Raw genomic sequence first — 27337 nt, forward strand, 5'->3', positions numbered from 1 at the left:
TCAATGTTAATATCGTTAATATATTTGTGTTAATATTAAGTACAATGTTCTGTTTTAGTATGACAGGCCAAAACCAAACTCCTGGAATATTGTTAATTTTTACATTTTATCTGGGATACAAGTATGCAGTTGCGCTATATCCGGACAAGTAGTAATTGGCCTCATCTTTACCAAACATTCTTCCATTTCTGGTGAAATTGTCAGGAAAGTAGACCATAGCTCCTAAAATATGGAAAAGTTAGAAATATCTAAATTAGACCTGTATAATGTATTTCATACTTTAGCTTTTTCAACGTCAAAGGAGCCATCTGCTTTAGTAATTCCACATTCCTTTAACACGCATTTTGCCATACATTCTACTTTGGGAGAAAATTTGCGTCCGGCAATTTCCTGCATAGTTATATCGGCTTCTTGCATGCAGGCTTTCATTTTATCTGGATCTAAACCGGAAGCAAACTTTGGATCTAGTTGCAATAAGGCACCTAGCTATAATAAATAACATTCTTAATAAATTACAAATTGCATATCTCAAGCAGTTCCTTAACCCTAAACTTAATGTCTTAAAGGCCGACAGATCTGTGGAATAAAATCTTCGCCTTAAGAATGAATGAATTGGATTTTTTTTTGCATCCAATATAGAAACACGGAAAATCGGCAAAAAAAATTGATGCCAACTTTTGAGGTACATAGTAATAAAATTTGCAAAACAACTGAGATATACAATTACAACTATAACTGAGATCATATTGTAGCAATCTTTATGAATTTCGCTACATACCATTTATGCCTCAGGATTCATTTTTTGATATGCACATATTTTATCTTCTCTACCAGTAGCAATTTTACAATAAACATTCTTTGAAGAACAAAATACAATGTTACTGCTTTCTCTTAAAATAAAAATTATTTTTTAAAACTTTATTCATTTTTGAGCAAAATTAATTTAGCTTTCGATTAAAAAAGTAAAAATTTCTTACTTCAGGAGCAATTCCCTAAATATTCGAAGCGGTAGGGTAAGTATTTGTGCATCCGCTGAAAGCAAATTAAGAGGTCAGATTTGTTCCTAGATGAATAAAAATTTAAAAAATATATTTTTCTTGTCAGATGCACTGTTCTTAATCCTACAATGCATCATGTAGCATATCTGCAACATATAAAATATTGAAGAATTCTATTTTCATTAAATGTTTTATGATACACCTAAATGCTTAGTGTAGCATACTATATACACACTTTAAATCGGGTTTCGCTTTGCTGGTAATAGATGGTGCAGCAAGTACAGAATTTTAATTCTAATGTCAGCTGTGTTGTTTTGGCGGTTGGTGTGTGTGTCTGACGTTTGTGTTTTTTTGAACATTTGAAGCGGTTTTGGCAGACAAACTCGATAAATTTGGTAAATGGTAAGTATTCAAACTATTTGTTATATCAGTGCGTATCCAGAATTTATAAAAATAAATTACCGGGTATTCTAATAAAATGTAGCAAATATGCTACAACATGCATTTTATGATTTTTTTTTAATCTCAGGGCGATGGACAAAAAAAGGGATTTTCGAAAACCTTTGACAATCCAGGAGTTGGAAAAGTTGGCAAAACGTTTTCTTGAAAGTGACGATGATCTGGAAGAATTGGACGAAGATAATTTAAGTGAAAACGTTGATAATTGCTTAGAATTGGCTGCTCAAAAGTTTCAAGATCCTGTGGATTACGCCAATTTGGACATTGAAAATACTCCAATTATTTTTGAGCATGAACTAGATGGTGTAGAACTAACCAATTCGAACGTTGAAAATAATGAGGCAGATATTGTCGACGAAATAATACCTGAGAATGAAGACGCGAACGGTACAGAAGAAAATATATTTACACTGGATAAAGACGCATTCAAATCTATTTGCTGGAAGCAAGCATCTTTTGAACAAAATGTTCAAGGTACAACATTTAGAGGTGATGAAAATCTTCCAACAAATATAATGGAGTTATCAACACCCTATCAGTTCTTCAGGTAAAACCTAATAAGTCAATTATTCCTTTTGCAGTTTAGTATGTAATTTGTTGATTTTTTTTCAGATACTTTTTTACCGATGAGCTATTTGAGAAAATCACTGAAGAATCGAACCTCTACAGCAATCAAAAAAATATTTCGAAACCGGCAAATATAACGACTGGAGAAATAAAGAAGTATATTGGTATCTGCATTTATATGTCGGTAATAAATATTTCAAATATCAGAAGATACTGGTCTGAGGAATATGGATTCGAAAAAATAAAAAACACCATGAGTATCAATCGATTTGAAAAAACTCGTGAAATGCTACACTTCAATGATAACACGAAAATGCTTCCTAAAGATCATGCGGATCATGATCGTCTGCATAAATTGAGGCCAGTTATCGACTCTTTGAACAAAACGTTCCAAACTGTTCCATTTGAAAAGTGTCTATCTGTAGATGAGCAAATGTGTGCAACAAAGGCCCGACACTACATGAAACAGTACATGCCACTAAAGCCTCACAAGTGGGGCTATAAATTATATGTTTTATCTGGTGTTACGGGATATGCGTACCAATTTGAAATATACTCGGGCCAAGAAAATTCTGAGAAATACCGTTTTCCAAATGAGCCTAACCTTGAAGCTTCAGCAAACGTTGTTATACGCTTGTGCCGGTCAATTCCCAAAAACTGCAATTACATTGTCTATTTTGATAATTATTATACAGGAATTCCTCTGATGTCATATTTATTCTCAAATGGCATTCTTTCGCTAGGAACAGTGAGAAGGAATCGTTTGCCCAACTGCAAATTTTCTAGTGATACTGTTTTCAAAAAAAAAACGCGAGGTTCTTTCGAAGAATATGTAACTTCTTTTCAAAATACTCCTTTTGCCTCAGTTTTATGGCTGGATAATAAAGCAGTCACATTACTTTCTACATACATGGGTTCTTCTCCAGTTCAAGAAGTGAAAAGGTTTGATAAAAAAGAGAAAAAACGAGTGGAAGTACCATGTCCAAACTTAGTGTTAGAATATAACAAACATATGGGCGGAGTGGATCTTTTAGATAGTATTTTAGGGCGTTACAAAATCTCAATGAGAACCAGAAAATGGTACTGCAGAATTTTTTATCATTTAGTTGACATTACCATCATCAACGCATGGCTTCTCTATCGGAGGGTAGAGAGGCAAATAGGAACCACAGCCACAATGTCAATGGAAAAATTTCGTGCTGAAATCGCCAATTGTCTGTGCAACGTTGGGCAGAATGATTCAAAAAAGAGGGGAAGGCCATCTTCTTCACTTCACCGAAATTTAGAACAGAAAAAGAAAAAAACATCTTCAACCGCAATTCCTCCAAAAGATGTAAGAACTGACAACTTTGGTCACATTCCGAACTGGAGTAATACCAGGCAACGATGTAAAATACCCGGCTGCAAAGGATTTTCTTTTATTTTTTGTGAAAAATGCAAAGTTCACCTATGTTTGAATAAAAATAAAAATTGTTTTGGTAACTTCCATCAATAAACTGTTAAGACCATTTTTCCTTTTTTTTGTATCATAAGTGCGTGTTTTAGCATATGTGATACATTTAAACAAAATTAAAAAAATATATAATAAAAAAACAAAAGATTTTTTTAAATATTTTTTACCCATTCACAGCACTAATACCTAACCAAAAATATTTTTTTGAAATAAATTTAAAAAATCATGCATTGTAGGGTTAATTAAAAAACTGCTTCATATTGCAGTACCGATTAATAATTTTTGAAAACGTAAATCTAGTTATCCGTTATGAAATAATGGGGGATAATTTAAAGTAAATTGTGAAGACATAGTCATCCTGCAGTCTCCCTTTATTTATTTATTAAACATTGTTATTTAGAATTCCCTACATGTTTCGGACACAGTGTGAGTGGTCTAAAAGGAAATAGTTCCGAACAAAAGATAGACACAGAAAAAACTTAAGAAATAAATATAAGGTACACTTACAAAGGTTTAAAATTGCTATTGGATATACGCCCCAGCTATTTATTTTATTTTTTTAGCATACTGTTTGGTGCTTGTCAACAACAGAATGTAAATAAATAAAATTATAAAAAAAAATAATAAAAAAACAACAATAATAAGTAGAGGGTTTTTTTGATATGGAATCAAACCCTGGGGCGTATATCCAATACCAATTTTAAACCTTTGTGTAGGGAATTTGAAATACCGTAAAATGGGGTTACTTAGGACAAATTCACTTTAATTTTTTCAATAATATGGTAATTTATTAGAGTTTGTAAGGAGGAAAATCGATCATCCCTTCGTAAAAAATTTCTTTCATATGAACTTAAACTATATAGCACCATAAATGACTCCTAATGTATTATTTATAATAATATATAAAAATATATTTATATTTACTGTCCCAAGTAACCCCGCATTGGGGTGAAATGGGACTCTACCCGTTTTACGCCAAAAACGCATGTTAAACTTCTCAGTGGTTACTTGGGACAGCAGAAATATGAACATAATAGACCATCACACATCTTGTGTTGATTTTTTTTGCTTATATAAATATTTAGAGGAAAGGAAACCCTGAGTTGCTACGAATTTCATAAATTCATTTATTTATTTATTATAAAAATGCATATCTAGGCACTTGTATAAAAAATAATGATAGGTACTTGTAACATAGCTCTACGATTTGTATCGCAAGGAACAATAGAAACTAAAAAAATGTTCCCTAAACACAAAAAAATATCACAAGAACAAAAAAAACTTTCTGTAAACCGATCATTATTTGAGTTCTCCTTATTGTAACCAATCTGTATTTTCTAATTCATTAAATGTATGGCGGCCTCTAGTAATGCTCACGTTCGTTGTTTTGAGCAATCTTACAATTTTATCCTCTGGGACATCAAACTCATCGGCTAAATGTGGGAACACAAAATGTTTGTTATTTTTTGAAGATTTTCTCATAAAACTGCAAAAATATGATTTATGTCCGTCTTTAGTGTGGATTGATTTGACAAGTCCAATATAATATTTGTCGAGTTTCTTTTTTGTTGAAGCTGAAAAGGTAAATTTAGCAATAACAAAATCGTTGATTGAAATTCCTACCTTTCTAATTTCCTTATCAATGATTTGTTTTTGTCCATTTTGTTGGTTATTATTTCTTTCCTGGTTAATCATATCTCGTAGTTCAACTAATGTCATGTTTTCCTCTATATCACTTTGGTCAAAATCTTCTCGGTTTTCGTTTATATCCACATTGTCAAAATATTCCCAATTTTCCTCCATATCCACATCGTCAAAGTCTCTCTGGCCAACTAAGGATGCGGAATCGTGCAATGAAAACTGTTCGTCGCTCCCACTGCTCTCATCTCCGCTAGAATTGCTATTGCTGGAGCAAGCTACACTTAGTCCTGGTTGAACTTTTAATCTCTTTTTCCGTTTCTTTTCTGGGTTTTGGTTTATCCTTCTTTGCGATAGCATATCAGCAAAAGTTTTTGACTATAAAGTGCTTGTACTACCATTAGCACTTGGTTTTTTTCGAGGGATACGTTTCAATACCTGCTCCTCATCAAGAGGGAAAATGCCTGTTGCCCTAAATCCACTTATTAAATTTTCCTCGATAGTTATGTTAAGCTTCTCTAGTATCTCTGCTAATAGACTGGGAAACGTATCTTTTGGAATACACCCTCTATGAGACATTTTCCATTTATTAATCACTTGCCTCCAATAAGTCTTCAATGGTCGAAACACAGCAACATCTAGGGGTTGACAAATATATGTACTGTTTGGTGGGAGTAACACAAAACGAATATTAAATGCTTTGCAGAGGTTTATCACATTTATAGATAAATGTGAAGCTAAGTTGTCCCCGATTAACATTTTTGGAACATCCCTGTCATATTTTTGAAAGTATTTCAGAGCAATCTTGCTGAACCAATCTTCAAAAATCACCCCGTCAAACCAACCACTCTTCGATCGGTTATACCTGGTTCCTCTTGGACCTCCTTGCCGCCAAGTGTCGTACAAATGTTCAGCTTTGTAAACGACATACCATGGTACGAGCTTTCCGGATGCGGTCCCTGCCAACATTACGGAGGTGCTGCTTTTGCTAGAGTCCAATACTCTTTCGGGACGTTTACAGCCTCGCCTAACTATGGCCTTCTGTTTCCCAGGGTCATCGGTCAGATTAGTCTCATCATAGTTTATTATTAGATACGGTCGAATGCTTTCAAGCGAAACCGCTAAATTTTAAAAATATTTCCTTAACATGTTTTCATCCACTTCTGCCCTAGATGATTTGATATTTTCACATAATCTTGTGGATAGCTCACATAATGATAAAATGATAAAACCAATCGGGCCCAGAAAAATTTTCTTTAAATCGTTTTTCTATGACACCCTTAATATCCAGATATCGTTTCACCATGCACCTTATTTCAAAGTGAGATAAGGGAAATCCCCATTCAGCTGCTGTGGTTATCCCTCTAATAAGTTCGTCTTCTTCCGCTTTTTTCAAAACTGTAGGTCTTCCATAACTCTCTAAATTCTGCTTTGTACATCTTCTCTGTAAAGTTGATTTGGTTACCTTCCATTTTTCAGAAGCTGTTCTATAGGACATTCCAGATTGCACGTCCTTTATAGCACTTTCCATATTTTTTTTTTCAAAGTCATGATGTTTTTTAGAGCCCACTTTGCGAATATATTTTCTTGGCATCAACATTCCTGAAAACAAAACAGATTAAAGGTTTGTTCCAACCCATCAAAAAACCGCCCTGAAACGGTCTCAAAAGTGTCACGCGCATGCCCAGTGGTTTAATTTAAAAAAAAAAAAAACATATAATCACTGCGCATGCGTGTGAAAACACTTTTGGGACCGTTTCGGGAGGTTTTTTGATGGATTGGAACAAACTTTAAATAGTATGGGGTAACTTGAGACACGGGCTAACATGGAGCAATGGTTGTCCCAAGTTACCCAAAATCATGCCCTTTTAGAAAAATTTAGTTTAAAAACTAAAAAAAAGATCTAAAAGCAGGTAACAATTTTGGCAATATTTATAAAACATACGAAACTAAATAAAAAAAAATAATTACTTACACTTACCTTTCGACTACCTTTTACAGATAAAGTTTTGAACACTTATTTTTGCCGTGTTTCTGACCACCACTTCTGAAATATCATCAATTTAGAAAGAATTAATGTGATTTATTTATTAACCTGTTGCTCTTTAACTACCGAAAACATTAAATTGAGGTTATGTTTATATTTGCGTTGTTGCCACTAGCAAAATTAGAACATGAGTTGTTGCGTCTCATATTACCCCGACGTCCCAAACAACCCCATTTTACGGTAACTAATGTTTAATACATAAGTGGAGGGAGACTGCAGGATTTTCATTTTACCTTAAAGTAAATTGTTTGTGTTAGACAATTACAGTGCGTCACTTATGTGAGAATTCGAGTTATTTTGATTTTTCGCTTTTTCATTTGGCAATACCGTAGTACACTTTCTATTCATTATCAGTCGTCGTAGCATTATTAAGATCATTTAGGATATAGCGTTATTAACAATAAAAACAGAATAGAATTTATTAAAACTTATCAAAGAAAACATTTTTTATTAAATTTCTAAAATTCATCAAAAGAAATCGAAAAATATCCGATAAACGAGTACGAGATTGACAAATTTTGGTTGATTTTTCCAGAATATTGCAATAAATCCGAAGTTATAAATCCATGCCATAAACAAAATACATTTTCGTTTAATAACCGTACATTAATTGAAGGAATTATTGATGATTATCTAGTAGGCCCATTTTTTTCTATTAGGAAGGCTTACTATGGGATTTTATTTAAACTTTCTCGAAGCAGTTCTACGTGGAATGCTTGCAGATATGAGTTAAGGAATCAAGTAGGATTCATACATGATGGAGCCCCTGTTCATTTCAGTTTAATTAGCCGACATCATTAAATTAAAACAAAGGCACCTTAAAACTCTAAAAAAACCAAGGCTAAGCTTGATAAATATTATGGGGACTCTGCACCATCCATTTCCATGGTAAAGAAGTGGTTTACTGAATGTCGATGTGGCCGTACAAGCACGGAAGATGCCGAACGTTCTGGACGCCCAGTCGAGGTCTCTACATCTAAAACAATCGAAAAAATTCACGATATGGTTTTAGCCGATCGGAAATTGCAAGTGAGAGAGATTGTGGAAGCCATAGGCATCTCACATGGTTCAGTAGTTTCAATTTTGAATGATCATTTGGGTATGAGAAAGCTTTCCGCAAGATGGGTGCCGCGTTTGCTCACAATCGACCACAAACGCAATTTCTCAGGAGTGTTTGGCGTTATACAACCGCAATACGGACGAATTTTTGCGACGTTGATCCACCACAACACGCCGGAGACCAAACAGCAGTCAAAAGAGTGGATTTCTCGGGGTGAATCGGCGCCCAAGAAGGCAAAGGTGGATTTGTCAGCCAATAAAGTCATGGCGACCGTTTTTTGGGATGCACGCGGTATAATCCACATTGACTATCTTCAAAAGGGGAAAACAATCAATGGAGAATATTATACCAACTTCTTGGATAGATTCAATGAGGAACTGAAAGAAAAAAGACCACATTTGGCCAAAAAAAAGTTCTTTTCCACCAGGACAATGCAAGGGTCCACACATGTGCAGTTTCCATGGCAAAAATCCATGAATTAGGTTACGAATTACTTCCTCATCCGCCCTATTCTCCAGATTCAGCCCCCAGTGACTATTTCCTATTCCCAAACTTAAAGAAATGGCTCGGCGGAAAGAGATTTGACTCTAACGACGAAATCATCTCTCAAACAAATGCCTATTTTGATGACCTCGACAAATCATATTTTTCCGAAGGGATAAAAAAATTGGAGAAACGTTGGACTAAGTGTATGGAACTCAAAGGAGACTATGTTGAAAAATAAAATAACTTTTTATATAAAAACCTGTATTTTATCATAAAAGTCACGGACTTATTGACCTGCCCTCGTAGTGTGAAATTATACGAAATACGCAGGGTGTATTAGAACGTCTGCGTAATTCCATAGTAGACGGGCGGAAGCATTAATAGGCATGCTCGGCTCAATTCATGATTCTTTCCCAGGTAACTAAGAAGATGTCGTTTTTCGTACCTTTTGGTCTATATGAAGACTCATTTTGACGTTAGAATAATGTACAAATGTCACATCCGACATCGCTGAGACGTACTAAATAACGCTAAAAGACGTCTTAAACGGAATTAAAAAAGACGCCTGGAAGACGTCAAATATTTATGTAGAACGACGTTTAAAGACTATTTTAGTTCATTTAAAGTGTTCTATGATGACTTGTTGAATATAAAAAGTAGCATTCTCACTTCAATTCCAAATATACTGAGTGACACAGGAAGAAGGGAACTTTTTTACTTTTCAAGATAAAGAAATGAATTTTAGTATATCGATAGAATAGTTAGAAGAGCATCTTTTGACTTATTCTGTTATTTTTCATTACTTTCGGTTTAACAGGAAGCAACACTAAATTTTTTATATTAAATGGGACAATAAAATTAGTATATTATTACGCATTTTGATAGAAAATAATATTCTGAGAGAATAATACCACATTTGCTACTTGATCACGGAAAAATAGATTTTATTGCACTCTATCACAGAATAAACGATCTCACAGAAGCGAAGGCTAGCCCTTTCTACCGTACCGGTTTTTCGTTCAGGCTCCTCCCATTTACCCCCATTCTAACGGGTACAACTGTCGTCGCCCACGTGGGGTATCGGGTCATAATTAGTGTATTAGTACGAGCGTTAGTGTGTATATTTGCGATATTTTATAATTTGTCGTTTTTTATTTTATTTTTGTTAAGTAGGTATTACACATTACCTTGTTTTGGGGTTTAACTCTGTGCTCTGTGACTTTTTGTTTTTTCTTTCATTTGTGTTGTGCTAAAAACTTAAAAAAAAAATATTAAAATGCCAACCTTCTGTGCGTATAGGGGTTGTTTTGCCAAAAGCGTCGCTGGAAAAAGTTTATTTTCGTTTCCTAGGGATATTAGAAGGTGAGCAATAACAATAATAAAAGAAAGTAGGTATAGAAAAGTTACATTATTATGTATTATTCATTATTAATTATGGTTGTTTAAAAGCTTTGAAAAGTTCAGAATATTCCCTAATTAATTTGTCGTGTCATGCAAATAAATACAGAATAAACATTATCTAATTTAATAAACATATATGTATATACCTATACCATATGTATCTATGTATGTGTACATACGTGCAGGTACATAGCATTGTACATAGATAAAAATATTAAGGTTGATTTAGGTATACAGTATAATGTGACAAAGAATAATGACTTTAATTTTCAATTATCTGTCTTTTTATGGACTGGTTTACCCATGCAAGTGCATAACATAGTAGTAGTAAAACCCTTAAAAGTCTTATATTTTGTTCCAGACTATCATAATGGACGGCGACCATACTACGTATAATACCTTTATAAAATATGGACGTATGTGTGGTACCTTCATATCTATACATATAATAATACATACATATATCTTTTTATATATAAATATATAAAAGCCGATGACACCTACTCTTAAATGTGTTGTGTTTAAAACATACGAGAAAACATACCTGCGTATAAACCTTCCAGCTAAATTTTAATTTAAAAATACCTACCTATGTACATATGTATATGTATATTGTTAACATATTAACATCACACAAATAGCAGACTTTTTCTCAGCTAGTGCCTTACTAAAGGCAAATATTATTTACCATTATCATAAAACAACTAAGACAAAAATTCCATTCCAAAACAAATTAAAAGTATACTAACCTACACCCCTATCGTGTATCAAAACTGTCAAATAACAATTTTTATAAAAATAATAATTATTATAATTATTCTAAAAAGCAAGGACCAATAAAGGCCTTAACAAAAAAAAATCCTATTTGAAATGTAACTAAATTTTGTAGTTTGCTCCCGTATTATATGAATATAACCATTTTGATTTTAAAAATAAAAGCACTTCGTTCAGTGTATGCGTTTACTACAACTTTACGAGATATCTCAGTGTATTTGCGCCGGGTGCATCTGTCAGTTGGGCTTATAAAAAACTGGTTCACGGATATCAAAGGAGCCGACGCAAGCCTTCGCTTCTGTGAGATCGTTTATTCTGTGATTCTATGACTTAAATCCTAAGTGTACAATACAATTCCCGAAAATATAAGAATTACAAATAAATTTAAAAAGTTTGTTAAACTAGTTAAGATATATTTAGATATTAATTATTTATTTAAGTATCATTGTTATACGTTTTTTTTTAATTTATATTATATAACCTCGAGGCCAGAGCTTTCAAGCACTGATTATAGGTCTAGTAAATTAAAAAGTTTGTACTGAAGTATTATTTATTTTATAATTTTTTTTTACTTATTTTGTTTTTTTTTTTTAAATTTCACTGAAATAAGAAATAAACTAACTTATAATACGCACGAAAAGTGAAAGTAAAGACGCGCGCACCCCCCTCTACTGACAGCGTGGAGTCTTTCGGGGGTGGGAGTTCGGGCCAACCAATTTCGCTTCAGTTCATTTAGTCTTGTTCCGACATCGGTAGGAGTAGGTCGGAAGAAAGTGTTTGTTTTGTGGGTCCCATGGTGATACACTATCAGTGTTTTGTGAGTGTGTGTTTTAATGTGGTTCCTGAACTGTTGGAGTATAAGGTAAGTACTGATTTTTTTTTACAATTGCATGCAATTTATTTTGAAGTATAGATATGTACTTAATACAGATGCAAAAAATGTTAATTAATATTTTAATATCAAATTTATTGTGGATTTATTCACTAAATTTAAAGAATAAAACAATTCTAGTAACAATAAAATCAATTCAAATTTTAAATTTGAATTACTATTTTATTTTTGTATAACCAATTCTGGTTAGTGTTGATTTTTTTAGCATGCTTATTTACGATTGGATTCGCTTTATTTTGCATGAAGAAATAAAATAAATTATGTGAATTTATTCGATGAATTCACATTTACGTGAAATCACTAAGGGGTTATAATAAAAGAGTTTAATTAATTCTAATACTTTTTCAAAATTTTCTGGCAACTGGAAAATTTATTCGCTAAATTTTCTCCTTCCTTCCTTTTAAAATAGTAAAACATTTTTAACATCATCAAAAATTTTATTATTTTTTTTGAAAAGTTTTTTGTGGATTTATTCGCTAAATTCACATCTACATGGAATCACTAAGAGGTTATAATACAAATACGGAGTTTAATAAATTCTAATATTTCTTCAAAATTTTCTGGAAACTGGGAAATTTATTCGCTAAATTTCCACCTTTTAAAATAGTTAAATATTTTTACAAATTTTTCATAGAAAAACTTTCATATTTTTTCTCAGAAGTTTTTTAAGGATTTATTCGCTAAATTCACATCTACATGGAATCACTAAAGGGTTATAATACAAATACGGAGTTTAATAAACTTTAATATTTCTTCAAAATTTTCTGGAAACTGGGAAATTTATTCGCTAAATTTCCACCTTTTTAAAGTAGCCAAACATTTTTACAAATTTTTCATAGAAAAACTCTCATCTTTTTTCTTAAAAGTTTTTGTGGATTTATTCGCTAAATTCACATTTAAATAAAATTAATAAAGGGGTTAACATATAAAGAAAAATTAGCATATTCTCTTTTCAAAATATTGCAGTGAATTTATTCGCTAAATTCACATCTACATGGAATCACTAAGGGGTTATAATACAAATACGGAGTTCAATAAATTCTAATATTTTTTCAACATTTTCTGGAAAATAAGGAAAATTTATTCGTTATAGTTAAATATTTTTACAAATTTTTCATAGAAAAATTTTCATATTTTTTCTCAAAAGTTTTTTGTGGATTTATTCGCTAAATTCACATTTAAATAAAATTAATGAGGGGGTTAACATGTAAAGAAAAATTCTCATATTCTCTTTTCAAAATATTGCAGTGAATTTATTCGTTAAATTTTCACCTTTTAAAAAAGTTAAATATTTTTACAAATTTTTCATAGAAAAACTCTCATTTTATTTCTCAAAAGTTTTTTGTGGATTTATTCGCTAAATTCACATCTACATGGAATCACTAAGGAGTTATAATACAAATACAGAGTTTAATAAATTCTAATATTTTTTCAAAATTTTCTGAAAAATTAGGAAAATTTATTCGTTAAATTTTCATCTTTTAAAATAGTTAAATATTTTTACAAATTTTTCATAGAAAAACTCACAGAGGTTAATATATAAAGAAAAATTCTCATATTCTCTTTTCAAAACATTGCAGTGAATTTATTCGCTAAATTCACATTCAAAATTTTCTGGAAAATTAGGAAAATTTATTCGTTAAATTTTCACCTTTTAAAATAGTTAAATATTTTTACAAATTTTTCATAGAAAAATTCTCATATTTTTTCTGAAAAGTTTTTTGATGATTTATTCGCTAAATTCACATTTAAATAAAATTAATAAGGGGGTTAACATAATAATATAAAGAAAAATTCTCATATTCTCTTTTCAAAATATTGCAGTGAATTTATTCGCTAAATTCACATCTACATGGAATCACTAAGGGGTTATAATACAAATACGGAGTTCAATAAATTCTAATATTTTTTCAAAATTTTCTGGAAAATTAGGAAAATTTATTCGTTAAATTTTCACCTTTTAAAATAGTTAAATATTTTTACAAATTTTTCATAGAAAAATTCTCATATTTTTTCTGAAAAGTTTTTTGTAGATTTATTCGCTAAATTCACATTTAAATAAAATTAATAAGGGGGTTAACATAATAATATAAAGAAAAATTTTCATATTCTCTTTTCAAAATATTGCAGTGAATTTATTCGCTAAATTCACATCTACATGGAATCACTAAGGGGTTATAGTACAAATACGGAGTTTAATAAATTCTAATATTTTTTAACATTTTCTGGAGAATTAGGAAAATTTATTCGTTAAATTTTCACCTTTTAAAATAGTTAAATATTACTACAAATTTTTCATAGAAAAACACTCATATTTTTTCTGAAAAGTTTTTTGTGGATTTATTCGCTAAATTCACATTTAAATAAAATTAACAAAGGGGTTAACATATAAAGAAAAATTCTCTTTTCAAAATATTGCAGTTAATTTATTCGCTAAATTCACATTTACATGGAATCACTAAGGGGTTATAGTACAAATACGGAGTTTAATAAATTCTACTATTTTTTCAACATTTTCTGGAGAATTAGGAAAATTTATTCGTTAAATTTTCACCTTTTAAAATAGTTAAATATTATTACAAATTTTTCATAGAAAAACTCTCATATTTTTTCTCAAAAGATTTTTTTTGTGGATTTATTCGCCAAATTCACATTTAAATAAAATTAATAAGAGGGTTAACATATAAAGAAAAATTCATATTTTCATACATTCATATTCTCTTTTCAAAATATTGCAGTGAATTTATTCGCTAAATTCACATCTATATGAAATCACTAAGGGGTTATACCTAATACAAATACGGAGTTTAATATATTCTAATATTTTTTCAACATTTTCTGGAAACTGGAAAATTTATTCGCTAAATTCTCACCGTTTAAAAATGGTAAAACATTTTTAAACATTTTTCATAGAAAAAGTTTAATAATTTTTCTAAAAAGTTTTTTGTGGATTTATTCGCTAAATTCACATTTAAATAAAAATAATAAAGGGGTTAACATATAAAGAAAAATTCTCATATTCTCTTTTCAAAATATTGCAGTGAATTTATTCGCTAAATTCACAGCTACATGAAATCACTAAGAGGTTATAATACAAATACGGAGTTTAATAAATTCTAATACTTTTTCAAAATTCTCTGGGAACTGGGAAATTTATTCGCTAAATTCTCACCGTTTAAAATAGTTAAAACATTTTTACAAATTTCTTATAGAAAATCTTTAATATTTTTTCTCAAAAGTTTTTTGTGGATTTATTCGCTAAATTCACATTTAAATAAAATTAATAAGTAAATTAAAAGTAAAAGATTTTTAAACATTTTTCATAGAAAAAGTTTAATAATTTTTCTAAAAAGTTTTTTGTGGATTTATTCGCTAAATTCACATTTAAATAAAATTAATAAGTAAATTAAAAGTAAAAGATTTTTAAACATTTTTCATAGAAAAAGTTTAATAACTTTTCTAAAAAGTTTTTTGTGGATTTATTCGCTAAATTCACATTTAAATAAAAATAATAAAGGGGTTAACATATAAAGAAAAATTCTCATATTCTCTTTTCAAAATATTGCAGTGAATTTATTCGCTAAATTCGCAGCTACATGAAATCACTAAGAGGTTATAATACAAATACGGAGTTTAATAAATTCTAATACTTTTTCAAAATTCTCTGGGAACTGGGAAATTTATTCGCTAAATTCTCACCGTTTAAAATAGTTAAAATATTTTTATAAATTTCTTATAGAAAACCTTTAATATTTTTTCTCAAAAGTTTTTTGTGGATTTATTCGCTAAATTCACATTTAAATAAAATTAATAAGGGGGTTAACATATAAAGAAAAATTCTCTTTTCAAAATATTGCAGTGAATTTATTCGCTAAATTCACAGCTACATGAAATCACTAAGAGGTTATAATACAAATACGGAGTTTAATAAATTCTAATATTTTTTCAAAATTTTCTGGAAACTGGGAAATTTATTCGCTAAATTCTCACCGTTTAAAATAGTTAAAACATTTTTATAAATATCTTATAGAAAATCTTTAATATTTTTTCTCAAAAGTTTTTTGTGGATTTATTCGCTAAATTCACATTTAAATAAAAATAATAAAGGGGTTAACATATAAAGAAAAATTCTCATATTCTCTTTTCAAAATATTGCAGTGAATTTATTCGCTAAATTCACAGCTACATAAAATCACTAAGAGGTTATAATACAAATACGGAGTTTAATAAATTCTAATACTTTTTCAAAATTCTCTGGGAACTGGGAAATTTATTTGCTAAATTCTCACCGTTTAAAATAGTTAAAACATTTTCATAAATTTCTTATAGAAAAACTTTAATATTTTTTCTCAAAAGTTTTTTGTGGATTTATTCGCTAAATTCACATTTAAATAAAATTAATAAGGGGGTTAACATGTAAAGAAAAATTCTCTTTTCAAAATATTGCAGTGAATTTATTCGCTAAATTCACAGCTACATGAAATCATTAAGGGGTTATAATACAAATACGGAGTTTAATAAATTTTAATATTTCTTCAAAATTTTCTGGAAACTGGGAAATTTATTCGCTAAATTTCCACCTTTTTAAAGTAGCCAAACATTTTTACAAATTTTTTATAGAAAAACTTTAATATTTTTTCTCAAAAGTTTTTTGTGGATTTATTCGCTAAATTCACATTTAAATAAAATTAATAAGGGGTATAAAGAAAAATTCTCATATTCTCTTTTCAAAATATTGCAGTGAATTTATTCGCTAAATTCACATTCAAAATTTTCTGGAAAATTAGGAAAATTTATTCGTTAAATTTTCACCTTTTAAAATATTTAAATATTTTTACAAATTTTTCATAGAAAAACTCTCATTTTTTTTCTCAAAAGTTTTTTGTGGATTTATTCGCTAAATTCACATTTAAATAAAATTAATAAGGGGGTTAACATATAAAGAAAAATTCTCATATTCTCTTTTCAAAATATTGCAGTGAATTTATTCGCTAAATTCACATGAAATCACTAAGGGGCTATAATACAAATACAGAGATTAATAAATTCTAATATTTTTTCAAAATTCTCTGGGAACTGGGAAATTTATTGGCTAAATTCTCACCGTTTAAAATAGTAAAACATTTTTAAAAATTTTTCATAGAAAAACTTTAATAATTTTTCTAAAAAGTTTTTTGTGGATTTATTCGCTAAATTCACATTTAAATAAAATTAATAAGGGGGTTAACATATAAAGAAAAATTCTCATATTCTCTTTTCAAAATATTGCAGTGAATTTATTCGCTAAATTCACATCTACATGGAATCGCTAAGGGGTTATAATACAAATACGGAGTTTAATAATTTCTAATACTTTTTCAAAATTTTCTGAAAAATTAGGAAAATTTATTCGTTACATTTTTACCTTTTAAAATAGTTAAATATTTTTACAAATAAATTTTTTCTCAAAAGTTTTTTGTGGATTTATTCGCTAAATTCACATTTAAAGAAAATTAATAAGGGGTTAACATATAAAGAAAAATTCTCATATTCTCTTTTCAAAATAATGCAGTGAATTTATTCGCTAAATTCACATCTACATGAAATCACTAAGGAGTTATAATACAAATACAGAGTTTAATAAATTCTAATATTTTTTCAACATTTTCTGGAGAATTAGGAAAATTTATTCGTTAAATTTCCACCTTTTAAAAGTAGCCAAACATTTTAACAAATTTTTTATAGAAAAACTTTAATATTTTTTCTCAAAAGTTTTTTGTGAATTTATTCGCTAAATTCACATTTAAATAAAATTAATAAGGGAGTTATACAAATATAAATTAAAATTCTCATATTCTCTTTTCAAAATATTCCGGTGAACTTATTCGTTAAATTCACTTTTAAACAAAACTATTAAGCGGGTTAAGATAGAAATAAAAACTATCATGCTCTTTTAACATTTTTTCAAAAACTTTCTGGTGAATTTATTCGGTTAAATTCACAATTAAACAAAACAGAAGTGTGATGAGCCCTCGTTAAGGTACTACGGTACGTTGTAATTGAGTGTTTTTCTTTTATGGGGTTATGTTTCGACAATTTTAAAGGAAGGAGGGAGCATGGGAAATTTATTCGTTAAATTTCCTCTTTATTAAAATTCACCTCTTTTAATAGCTAAACCTAACATAAAGATCATGATAGTCAAACACTATTGTGAGGGGTTTTAAAAGACATCGAACAAAATATTTATTGGCAGAATTATTTGCTAAATTTTCACTTTAAACTAATTTTATAAAAAAGGGACTTAGAATTTATTAAAATCTTACAGGGTTTCTGTAGGAAATTTATTCGTTAAATTTCCTTATTAAAATTGCGTTTTCTTCATAATATAATTGAAATAAGGGTATCCAATCGTAGATAAGCAGCAAATACATTAGTGATGTAACATTTTCATTTTAAACGTTATTTTTGTAATTTTAAAGCGTCCTTTTTAGATTTTAAGAAGTAATTTCTTATTTAGTTATTATTTATTTTATTAAAAAGAATCATAACTTGACGTGACTTGACTCGACTCACCTAATAATATTGACAAGGCATGTAATCAGTGTGCTTTTCCCTTGAAAAATTGACTAAGCATGTAACCAGTGTGCTTTTCCCCTGAAAAATTGACAAAGCATGTAACCAGTGTGCTTTTTCCCTGAAAAATTGACAAAGCATGTAACCAGTGTGCTTTTCCCCTGAAAAATTGACAAAGCATGTAACCAGTGTGCTTTTCCGTTGAAAAATTGACTAAGCATGTAACCAGTGTGCTTTTCTCCTGAAAAATTGACAAAGCATGTAACCAGTGTGCTTTTCCCTTGAAAAATTGACTAAGCATGTAACAAGTGTGCTTTTCCCTTGAAAAATTGACTAAGCATGTAACCAGTGTGTTTTTCGCTTGAAAAATTGACTAGGCATGTAACCAGTGTGCTTTTCCCCTGAAAAATTGACAAAGCATGTAACCAGTGTGCTTTTCCCTTGAAAAATTGACTAAGCATGTAACCAGTGTGCTTTTCCCTTGAAAAATTGACTAAGCATGTAACCAGTGTGCTTTTCCCTTGAAAAATTGACTAAGCATGTAACTAGTGTGCTTTTCCCCTGAAAAATTGACAAAGCATGTAACCAGTGTGCTTTTCCCTTGAAAAATTGACTAAGCATGTAACCAGTGTGCTTTTCCCTTGAAAAATTGACTAAGCATGTAACCAGTGCACTTTTCCCCTGAAAAATTGACAAAGCATGTAACCAGTGTGCTTTTCCCTTGAAAAATTGACTAAGCATGTAACCAGTGTGCTTTTCCCCTGAAAAATTGACAAAGCATGTAACCAGTGTGCTTTTCCCTTGAAAAATTGACTAAGCATGTAACCAGTGTCCTTTTTCCTTGAAAAATTGACTAAGCATGTAACCAGTGTGCTTTTCCCTTGAAAAATTGACAAAGCATGTAACCAGTGTGCTTTTCCCCCGAAAAATTGACTAAGCATGTAACCAGTGTGCTTTTCCCTTGAAAAATTGACTAAGCATGTAACCAGTGTCCTTTTTCCTTGAAAAATTGACTAAGCATGTAACCAGTGTGCTTTTCCCTTGAAAAATTGACTAAGCATGTAACCAGTGCACTTTTCCCCTGAAAAATTGACAAAGCATGTAACCAGTGTGCTTTTCCCTTGAAAAATTGACTAAGCATGTAACCAGTGTGCTTTTCCCCTGAAAAATTGACAAAGCATGTAACCAGTGTGCTTTTCCCTTGAAAAATTGACTAAGCATGTAACCAGTGCACTTTTCCCCTGAAAAATTGACAAAGCATGTAACCAGTGCACTTTTCCCCTGAAAAATTGACAAAGCATGTAACCAGTGTGCTTTTCCCTTGAAAAATTGACTAAGCATGTAACCAGTGTGCTTTTCCCCTGAAAAATTGACAAAGCATGTAACCAGTGTGCTTTTGAAAAATTGACTAAGCATGTAACCAGTGCACTTTTCCCCTGAAAAATTGACAAAGCATGTAACCAGTGCACTTTTCCCCTGAAAAATTGACAAAGCATGTAACCAGTGTGCTTTTCCCTTGAAAAATTGACTAAGCATGTAACCAGTGCACTTTTCCCCTGAAAAATTGACAAAGCATGTAACCAGTGCACTTTTCCCCTGAAAAATTGACAAAGCATGTAACCAGTGTGCTTTTCCCTTGAAAAATTGACTAAGCATGTAACCAGTGTGCTTTTCCCCTGAAAAATTGACAAAGCATGTAACCAGTGTGCTTTTGAAAAATTGACTAAGCATGTAACCAGTGCACTTTTCCCCTGAAAAATTGACAAAGCATGTAACCAGTGCACTTTTCCCCTGAAAAATTGACAAAGCATGTAACCAGTGTGCTTTTCCCTTGAAAAATTGACTAAGCATGTAACCAGTGTGCTTTTCCCTTGAAAAATTGACTAAGCATGTAACCAGTGTGCTTTTCCCCTGAAAAATTGACAAAGCATGTAACCAGTGTGCTTTTCCCTTGAAAAATTGACTAAGCATGTAACCAGTGCACTTTTCCCCTGAAAAATTGACAAAGCATGTAACCAGTGTGCTTTTCCCTTGAAAAATTGACTAAGCATGTAACCAGTGTGCTTTTCCCCTGAAAAATTGACAAAGCATGTAACCAGTGTGCTTTTCCCTTGAAAAATTGACTAAGCATGTAACCAGTGTCCTTTTTCCTTGAAAAATTGACTAAGCATGTAACCAGTGTGCTTTTCCCTTGAAAAATTGACTAAGCATGTAACCAGTGCACTTTTCCCCTGAAAAATTGACAAAGCATGTAACCAGTGTGCTTTTCCCTTGAAAAATTGACTAAGCATGTAACCAGTGTGCTTTTCCCCTGAAAAATTGACAAAGCATGTAACCAGTGTGCTTTTCCCTTGAAAAATTGACTAAGCATGTAACCAGTGTCCTTTTTCCTTGAAAAATTGACTAAGCATGTAACCAGTGTGCTTTTCCCTTGAAAAATTGACAAAGCATGTAACCAGTGTGCTTTTCCCCCGAAAAATTGACTAAGCATGTAACCAGTGTGCTTTTCCCTTGAAAAATTGACTTAGAGGAATGGTATTTAGTGGGTCGGGGCTGGAAAAGGCCTTAACCCCACACTATCCCGGGCCGGCCCGGGATGTCTGTTTGCAGATTTTTTTAACCTCTCTAAAAAATAAAAAAAAAAAAAATAAACGATGGTAAGTATGTTTAAGGCAATACCAGATAGAAGAATCTGCATTGGAGGATAATGATCACAAACAGTCTCAAATGTTACTTAAATACTACCTAAAGATTACGTCGCTTAACGCCATTTGACGTCGTCTTGCTACCTTCAACTTGAGATGAGGATAAATCGATTGCACTTATTTTACAAGACTATAACTTATAAATCATGAAATTCCTTAAACTATCTTGCTATTATAAAGGCTTTTCTAATTGTTCAGCTAAGTTTTTTAGGTTTTAGAAAGTTGAAAATTTCATATCATACCTACATTTGTGGTAGGAGTCTCTCATCACATCTCATGAAATCACTAAGGAGTTATAATACAAATACAGAGTTTAATAAATTCTAATATTTTTTCAACATTTTCTGGAGAATTAGGAAAATTTATTCGTTAAATTTCCACCTTTTAAAAGTAGCCAAACATTTTAACAAATTTTTTATAGAAAAACTTTAATATTTTTTCTCAAAAGTTTTTTGTGAATTTATTCGCTAAATTCACATTTAAATAAAATTAATAAGGGAGTTATACAAATATAAATTAAAATTCTCATATTCTCTTTTCAAAATATTCCGGTGAACTTATTCGTTAAATTCACTTTTAAACAAAACTATTAAGCGGGTTAAGATAGAAATAAAAACTATCATGCTCTTTTAACATTTTTTCAAAAACTTTCTGGTGAATTTATTCGGTTAAATTCACAATTAAACAAAACAGAAGTGTGATGAGCCCTCGTTAAGGTACTACGGTACGTTGTAATTGAGTGTTTTTCTTTTATGGGGTTATGTTTCGACAATTTTAAAGGAAGGAGGGAGCATGGGAAATTTATTCGTTAAATTTCCTCTTTATTAAAATTCACCTCTTTTAATAGCTAAACCTAACATAAAGATCATGATAGTCAAACACTATTGTGAGGGGTTTTAAAAGACATCGAACAAAATATTTATTGGCAGAATTATTTGCTAAATTTTCACTTTAAACTAATTTTATAAAAAAGGGACTTAGAATTTATTAAAATCTTGCAGGGTTTCTGTAGGAAATTTATTCGTTATATTTCCTTATTAAAATTGCGTTTTCTTCATAATATAATTGAAATAAGGGTATCCAATCGTAGATAAGCAGCAAATACATTTGTGATGTAACATATTCATTTTAAACGTTAATTTTTGTAATTTTAAATTGTCCTTTTTAGATTTTAAGAAGTAATTTCTTATTTAGTTATTATTTATTTTATTAAAAAGAATCATAACTTGACGTGACTTGACTCGACTCACCTAATAATATTGACAAGGCATGTAATCAGTGTGCTTTTCCCTTGAAAAATTGACTAAGCATGTAACCAGTGTGCTTTTCCCCTGAAAAATTGACATAGCATGTAACCAGTGTGCTTTTTCCCTGAAAAATTGACAAAGCATGTAACCAGTGTGCTTTTCCCTTAAAAAATTGACTAAGCATGTAACCAGTGTGCTTTTCCCTTAAAAAATTGACTAAGCATGTAAGCAGTGTGCTTTTTCCCTGAAAAATTGACAAAGCATGTAACCAGTGTGCTTTTCCCCTGAAAAATTGACAAAGCATGTAACCAGTGTGCTTTTCCGTTGAAAAATTGACTAAGCATGTAACCAGTGTGCTTTTTCCCTGAAAAATTGACAAAGCATGTAACCAGTGTGCTTTTCCCTTAAAAAATTGACTAAGCATGTAACCAGTGTGCTTTTCCCTTAAAAAATTGACAAAGCATGTAACCAGTGTGCTTTTCCCTTGAAAAATTGACTAAGCATGTAACCAGTGTGCTTTTCCCTTGAAAAATTGACTAAGCATGTAACCAGTGTGCTTCTCCCTTGAAAAATTGACTAAGCATGTAACCAGTGTGCTTTTCCCCTGAAAAATTGACAAAGCATGTAACCAGTGTGCTTTTCCCTTGAAAAATTGACTAAGCATGTAACCAGTGTGCTTTTCCCTTGAAAAATTGACTAAGCATGTAACCAGTGTACTTTTCCCTTGAAAAATTGACTAAGCATGTAACCAGTGTACTTTTCCCCTGAAAAATTGACAAAGCATGTAACCAGTGTGCTTTTCCCTTGAAAAATTGACTAAGCATGTAACCAGTGTACTTTTCCCTTGAAAAATTGACTAAGCATGTAACCAGTGTGCTTTTCCCCTGAAAAATTGACAAAGCATGTAACCAGTGTGCTTTTCCCTTGAAAAATTGACTAAGCATGTAACCAGTGTACTTTTCCCTTGAAAAATTGACTAAGCATGTAACCAGTGTGCTTTTCCCTTGACAAATTGACAAAGCATGTAACCAGTGTGCTTTTCCCTTGAAAAATTGACTAAGCATGTAACCAGTGTACTTTTCCCCTGAAAAATTGACAAAGCATGTAACCAGTGTGCTTTTCCCTTGAAAAATTGACTAAGCATGTAACCAGTGTGCTTTTCCCCTGAAAAATTGACAAAGCATGTAACCAGTGTGCTTTTCCCTTGAAAAATTGACTAAGCATGTAACCAGTGTCCTTTTTCCTTGAAAAATTGACTAAGCATGTAACCAGTGTGCTTTTCCCTTGAAAAATTGACAAAGCATGTAACCAGTGTGCTTTTCCCCCGAAAAATTGACTAAGCATGTAACCAGTGTGCTTTTCCCTTGAAAAATTGACTTAGAGGAATGGTATTTAGTGGGTCGGGGCTGGAAAAGGCCTTAACCCCACACTATCCCGGGCCGGCCCGGGATGTCTGTTTGCAGATTTTTTTAACCTCTCTAAAAAATAAAAAAAAAAAAAATAAACGATGGTAAGTATGTTTAAGGCAATACCAGATAGAAGAATCTGCATTGGAGGATAATGATCACAAACAGTCTCAAATGTTACTTAAATACTACCTAAAGATTACGTCGCTTAACGCCATTTGACGTCGTCTTGCTACCTTCAACTTGAGATGAGGATAAATCGATTGCACTTATTTTACAAGACTATAACTTATAAATCATGAAATTCCTTAAACTATCTTGCTATTATAAAGGCTTTTCTAATTGTTCAGCTAAGTTTTTTAGGTTTTAGAAAGTTGAAAATTTCATATCATACCTACATTTGTGGTAGGAGTCTCTCATCACATCTCATGAAATCACTAAGGAGTTATAATACAAATACAGAGTTTAATAAATTCTAATATTTTTTCAACATTTTCTGGAGAATTAGGAAAATTTATTCGTTAAATTTCCACCTTTTAAAAGTAGCCAAACATTTTAACAAATTTTTTATAGAAAAACTTTAATATTTTTTCTCAAAAGTTTTTTGTGAATTTATTCGCTAAATTCACATTTAAATAAAATTAATAAGGGAGTTATACAAATATAAATTAAAATTCTCATATTCTCTTTTCAAAATATTCCGGTGAACTTATTCGTTAAATTCACTTTTAAACAAAACTATTAAGCGGGTTAAGATAGAAATAAAAACTATCATGCTCTTTTAACATTTTTTCAAAAACTTTCTGGTGAATTTATTCGGTTAAATTCACAATTAAACAAAACAGAAGTGTGATGAGCCCTCGTTAAGGTACTACGGTACGTTGTAATTGAGTGTTTTTCTTTTATGGGGTTATGTTTCGACAATTTTAAAGGAAGGAGGGAGCATGGGAAATTTATTCGTTAAATTTCCTCTTTATTAAAATTCACCTCTTTTAATAGCTAAACCTAACATAAAGATCATGATAGTCAAACACTATTGTGAGGGGTTTTAAAAGACATCGAACAAAATATTTATTGGCAGAATTATTTGCTAAATTTTCACTTTAAACTAATTTTATAAAAAAGGGACTTAGAATTTATTAAAATCTTGCAGGGTTTCTGTAGGAAATTTATTCGTTATATTTCCTTATTAAAATTGCGTTTTCTTCATAATATAATTGAAATAAGGGTATCCAATCGTAGATAAGCAGCAAATACATTTGTGATGTAACATATTCATTTTAAACGTTAATTTTTGTAATTTTAAATTGTCCTTTTTAGATTTTAAGAAGTAATTTCTTATTTAGTTATTATTTATTTTATTAAAAAGAATCATAACTTGACGTGACTTGACTCGACTCACCTAATAATATTGACAAGGCATGTAATCAGTGTGCTTTTCCCTTGAAAAATTGACTAAGCATGTAACCAGTGTGCTTTTCCCCTGAAAAATTGACATAGCATGTAACCAGTGTGCTTTTTCCCTGAAAAATTGACAAAGCATGTAACCAGTGTGCTTTTCCCTTAAAAAATTGACTAAGCATGTAACCAGTGTGCTTTTCCCTTAAAAAATTGACTAAGCATGTAAGCAGTGTGCTTTTTCCCTGAAAAATTGACAAAGCATGTAACCAGTGTGCTTTTCCCCTGAAAAATTGACAAAGCATGTAACCAGTGTGCTTTTCCGTTGAAAAATTGACTAAGCATGTAACCAGTGTGCTTTTTCCCTGAAAAATTGACAAAGCATGTAACCAGTGTGCTTTTCCCTTAAAAAATTGACTAAGCATGTAACCAGTGTGCTTTTCCCTTAAAAAATTGACAAAGCATGTAACCAGTGTGCTTTTCCCTTGAAAAATTGACTAAGCATGTAACCAGTGTGCTTTTCCCTTGAAAAATTGACTAAGCATGTAACCAGTGTGCTTCTCCCTTGAAAAATTGACTAAGCATGTAACCAGTGTGCTTTTCCCCTGAAAAATTGACAAAGCATGTAACCAGTGTGCTTTTCCCTTGAAAAATTGACTAAGCATGTAACCAGTGTGCTTTTCCCTTGAAAAATTGACTAAGCATGTAACCAGTGTACTTTTCCCTTGAAAAATTGACTAAGCATGTAACCAGTGTACTTTTCCCCTGAAAAATTGACAAAGCATGTAACCAGTGTGCTTTTCCCTTGAAAAATTGACTAAGCATGTAACCAGTGTACTTTTCCCTTGAAAAATTGACTAAGCATGTAACCAGTGTGCTTTTCCCCTGAAAAATTGACAAAGCATGTAACCAGTGTGCTTTTCCCTTGAAAAATTGACTAAGCATGTAACCAGTGTACTTTTCCCTTGAAAAATTGACTAAGCATGTAACCAGTGTGCTTTTCCCTTGACAAATTGACAAAGCATGTAACCAGTGTGCTTTTCCCTTGAAAAATTGACTAAGCATGTAACCAGTGTACTTTTCCCCTGAAAAATTGACAAAGCATGTAACCAGTGTGCTCTTCCCTTGAAAAATTGACTTAGAGGAATGGTTTTTAGTGGGTCGGGGCTGGAAAAGGCCTTAACCCCACACTATCCCGGGCCGGCCCGGGATGTCTGTTTGCAGATTTTTTTAACCTCTCTAAAAAATAAAAAAAAAAAAAGTAAACGATGGTAAGTATGTTTAAGGCAATACCAGATAGAAGAATCTGCATTGGAGGATAATGATCACAAATAGTCTCAAATGTTACTTAAATACTATCTAAAGATTACGTCGCTTAACGCCATTTGAACGCCGTCTTGCTACCTTCAACTTGAGATGAGGATAAATTGATTGCCCTTATTTTACAAGACTATAACTTTATCATGAAATTCCTTAAACTATCTTGCTATTATAAAGGCTTTTCTAATTGTTCAGCTAAGTTTTTTAGGTTTTAGAAAGTTGAAAATTTCCTCAACCTACATTTGTGGTAGGAGTCTCTCAAGTTAATATATTAGCACCTGTAAAGTAGTTACACGAGTTTTTAAAGTTTTGTCATTACCATTTATACGCCGACGATTCTTATTTTTATTTTCCCCTTTACTGTTTTAAAAGAACATTAAAAAATAAATCCTACAAAATCGTCAGTTGCCCTATTAAGTACAATACTCTTTAAAAGGCAATCTATCAACTTCCTTTTTTTGACATTTTAATTAAAATAAATCTTAAAAAAAATTAAAGGACCTGATATATTGCTATAATTTTAAAATTTATTTAATAAAACCTAAAAAGTTATAAACTATTGAATAGAAAACTTACATACCTGTATTACAGCAACCAAAACCAGAAGCGTTACTTGAGCATTAAAAAATCTACCCATTTTAATATCTGATTAAAATATATGAAAATCCATCCTCTCCTTTCTATCTTTTATATAAATGCGTGCGTTTAACTTAAATATTACAAGAATAATTGGGCTTATTATGCATTGTAATTTACAATTTTCGGACGGAAACAATTATAATGTACAATTTTTTGCAAAAATAGAACCATAAAATTATTATAAAATTAATAATAACTAAATATGGTTTATATTGTGTATATGAGCCAAAAAATATTTTCTAATTGCCTATGATCAGTCAGCCCTTGACATTTAATCAGCAGTAAAAAACGTGTT

General features: G+C 31.0%; 2 protein-coding genes across 2 annotated transcripts in view; one reads left to right on the forward strand and one right to left on the reverse strand.

Annotated features, from left to right (window-relative positions):
* LOC126750277 (uncharacterized) lies at positions 1 to 27117 on the reverse strand. Its single transcript, XM_050459849.1, has 3 exons — positions 26984 to 27117; positions 280 to 486; positions 1 to 222 (listed from the first exon to the last, which is right to left on the reverse strand). The coding sequence occupies exons 1-3, from the start codon at positions 27038 to 27040 to the stop codon at positions 100 to 102; spliced, it is 387 nt and encodes a 128-aa protein (XP_050315806.1). The 5' UTR covers positions 27041 to 27117; the 3' UTR covers positions 1 to 99.
* LOC126750271 (probable cytochrome P450 303a1) overlaps positions 11629 to 27337 on the forward strand; it is a 35877-nt gene continuing 20168 nt past the window's right edge. The window contains exon 1 of the mRNA XM_050459838.1: positions 11629 to 11745. Within this exon, the coding sequence (XP_050315795.1) occupies positions 11717 to 11745 (29 nt within the window). The 5' untranslated portion in view covers positions 11629 to 11716. The remainder of the gene's footprint in view (positions 11746 to 27337) is intronic.

Source organism: Anthonomus grandis, chromosome 2 (assembly GCF_022605725.1).
Source record: "Anthonomus grandis grandis chromosome 2, icAntGran1.3, whole genome shotgun sequence".
NCBI lineage: Eukaryota > Metazoa > Arthropoda > Insecta > Coleoptera > Curculionidae > Anthonomus > Anthonomus grandis.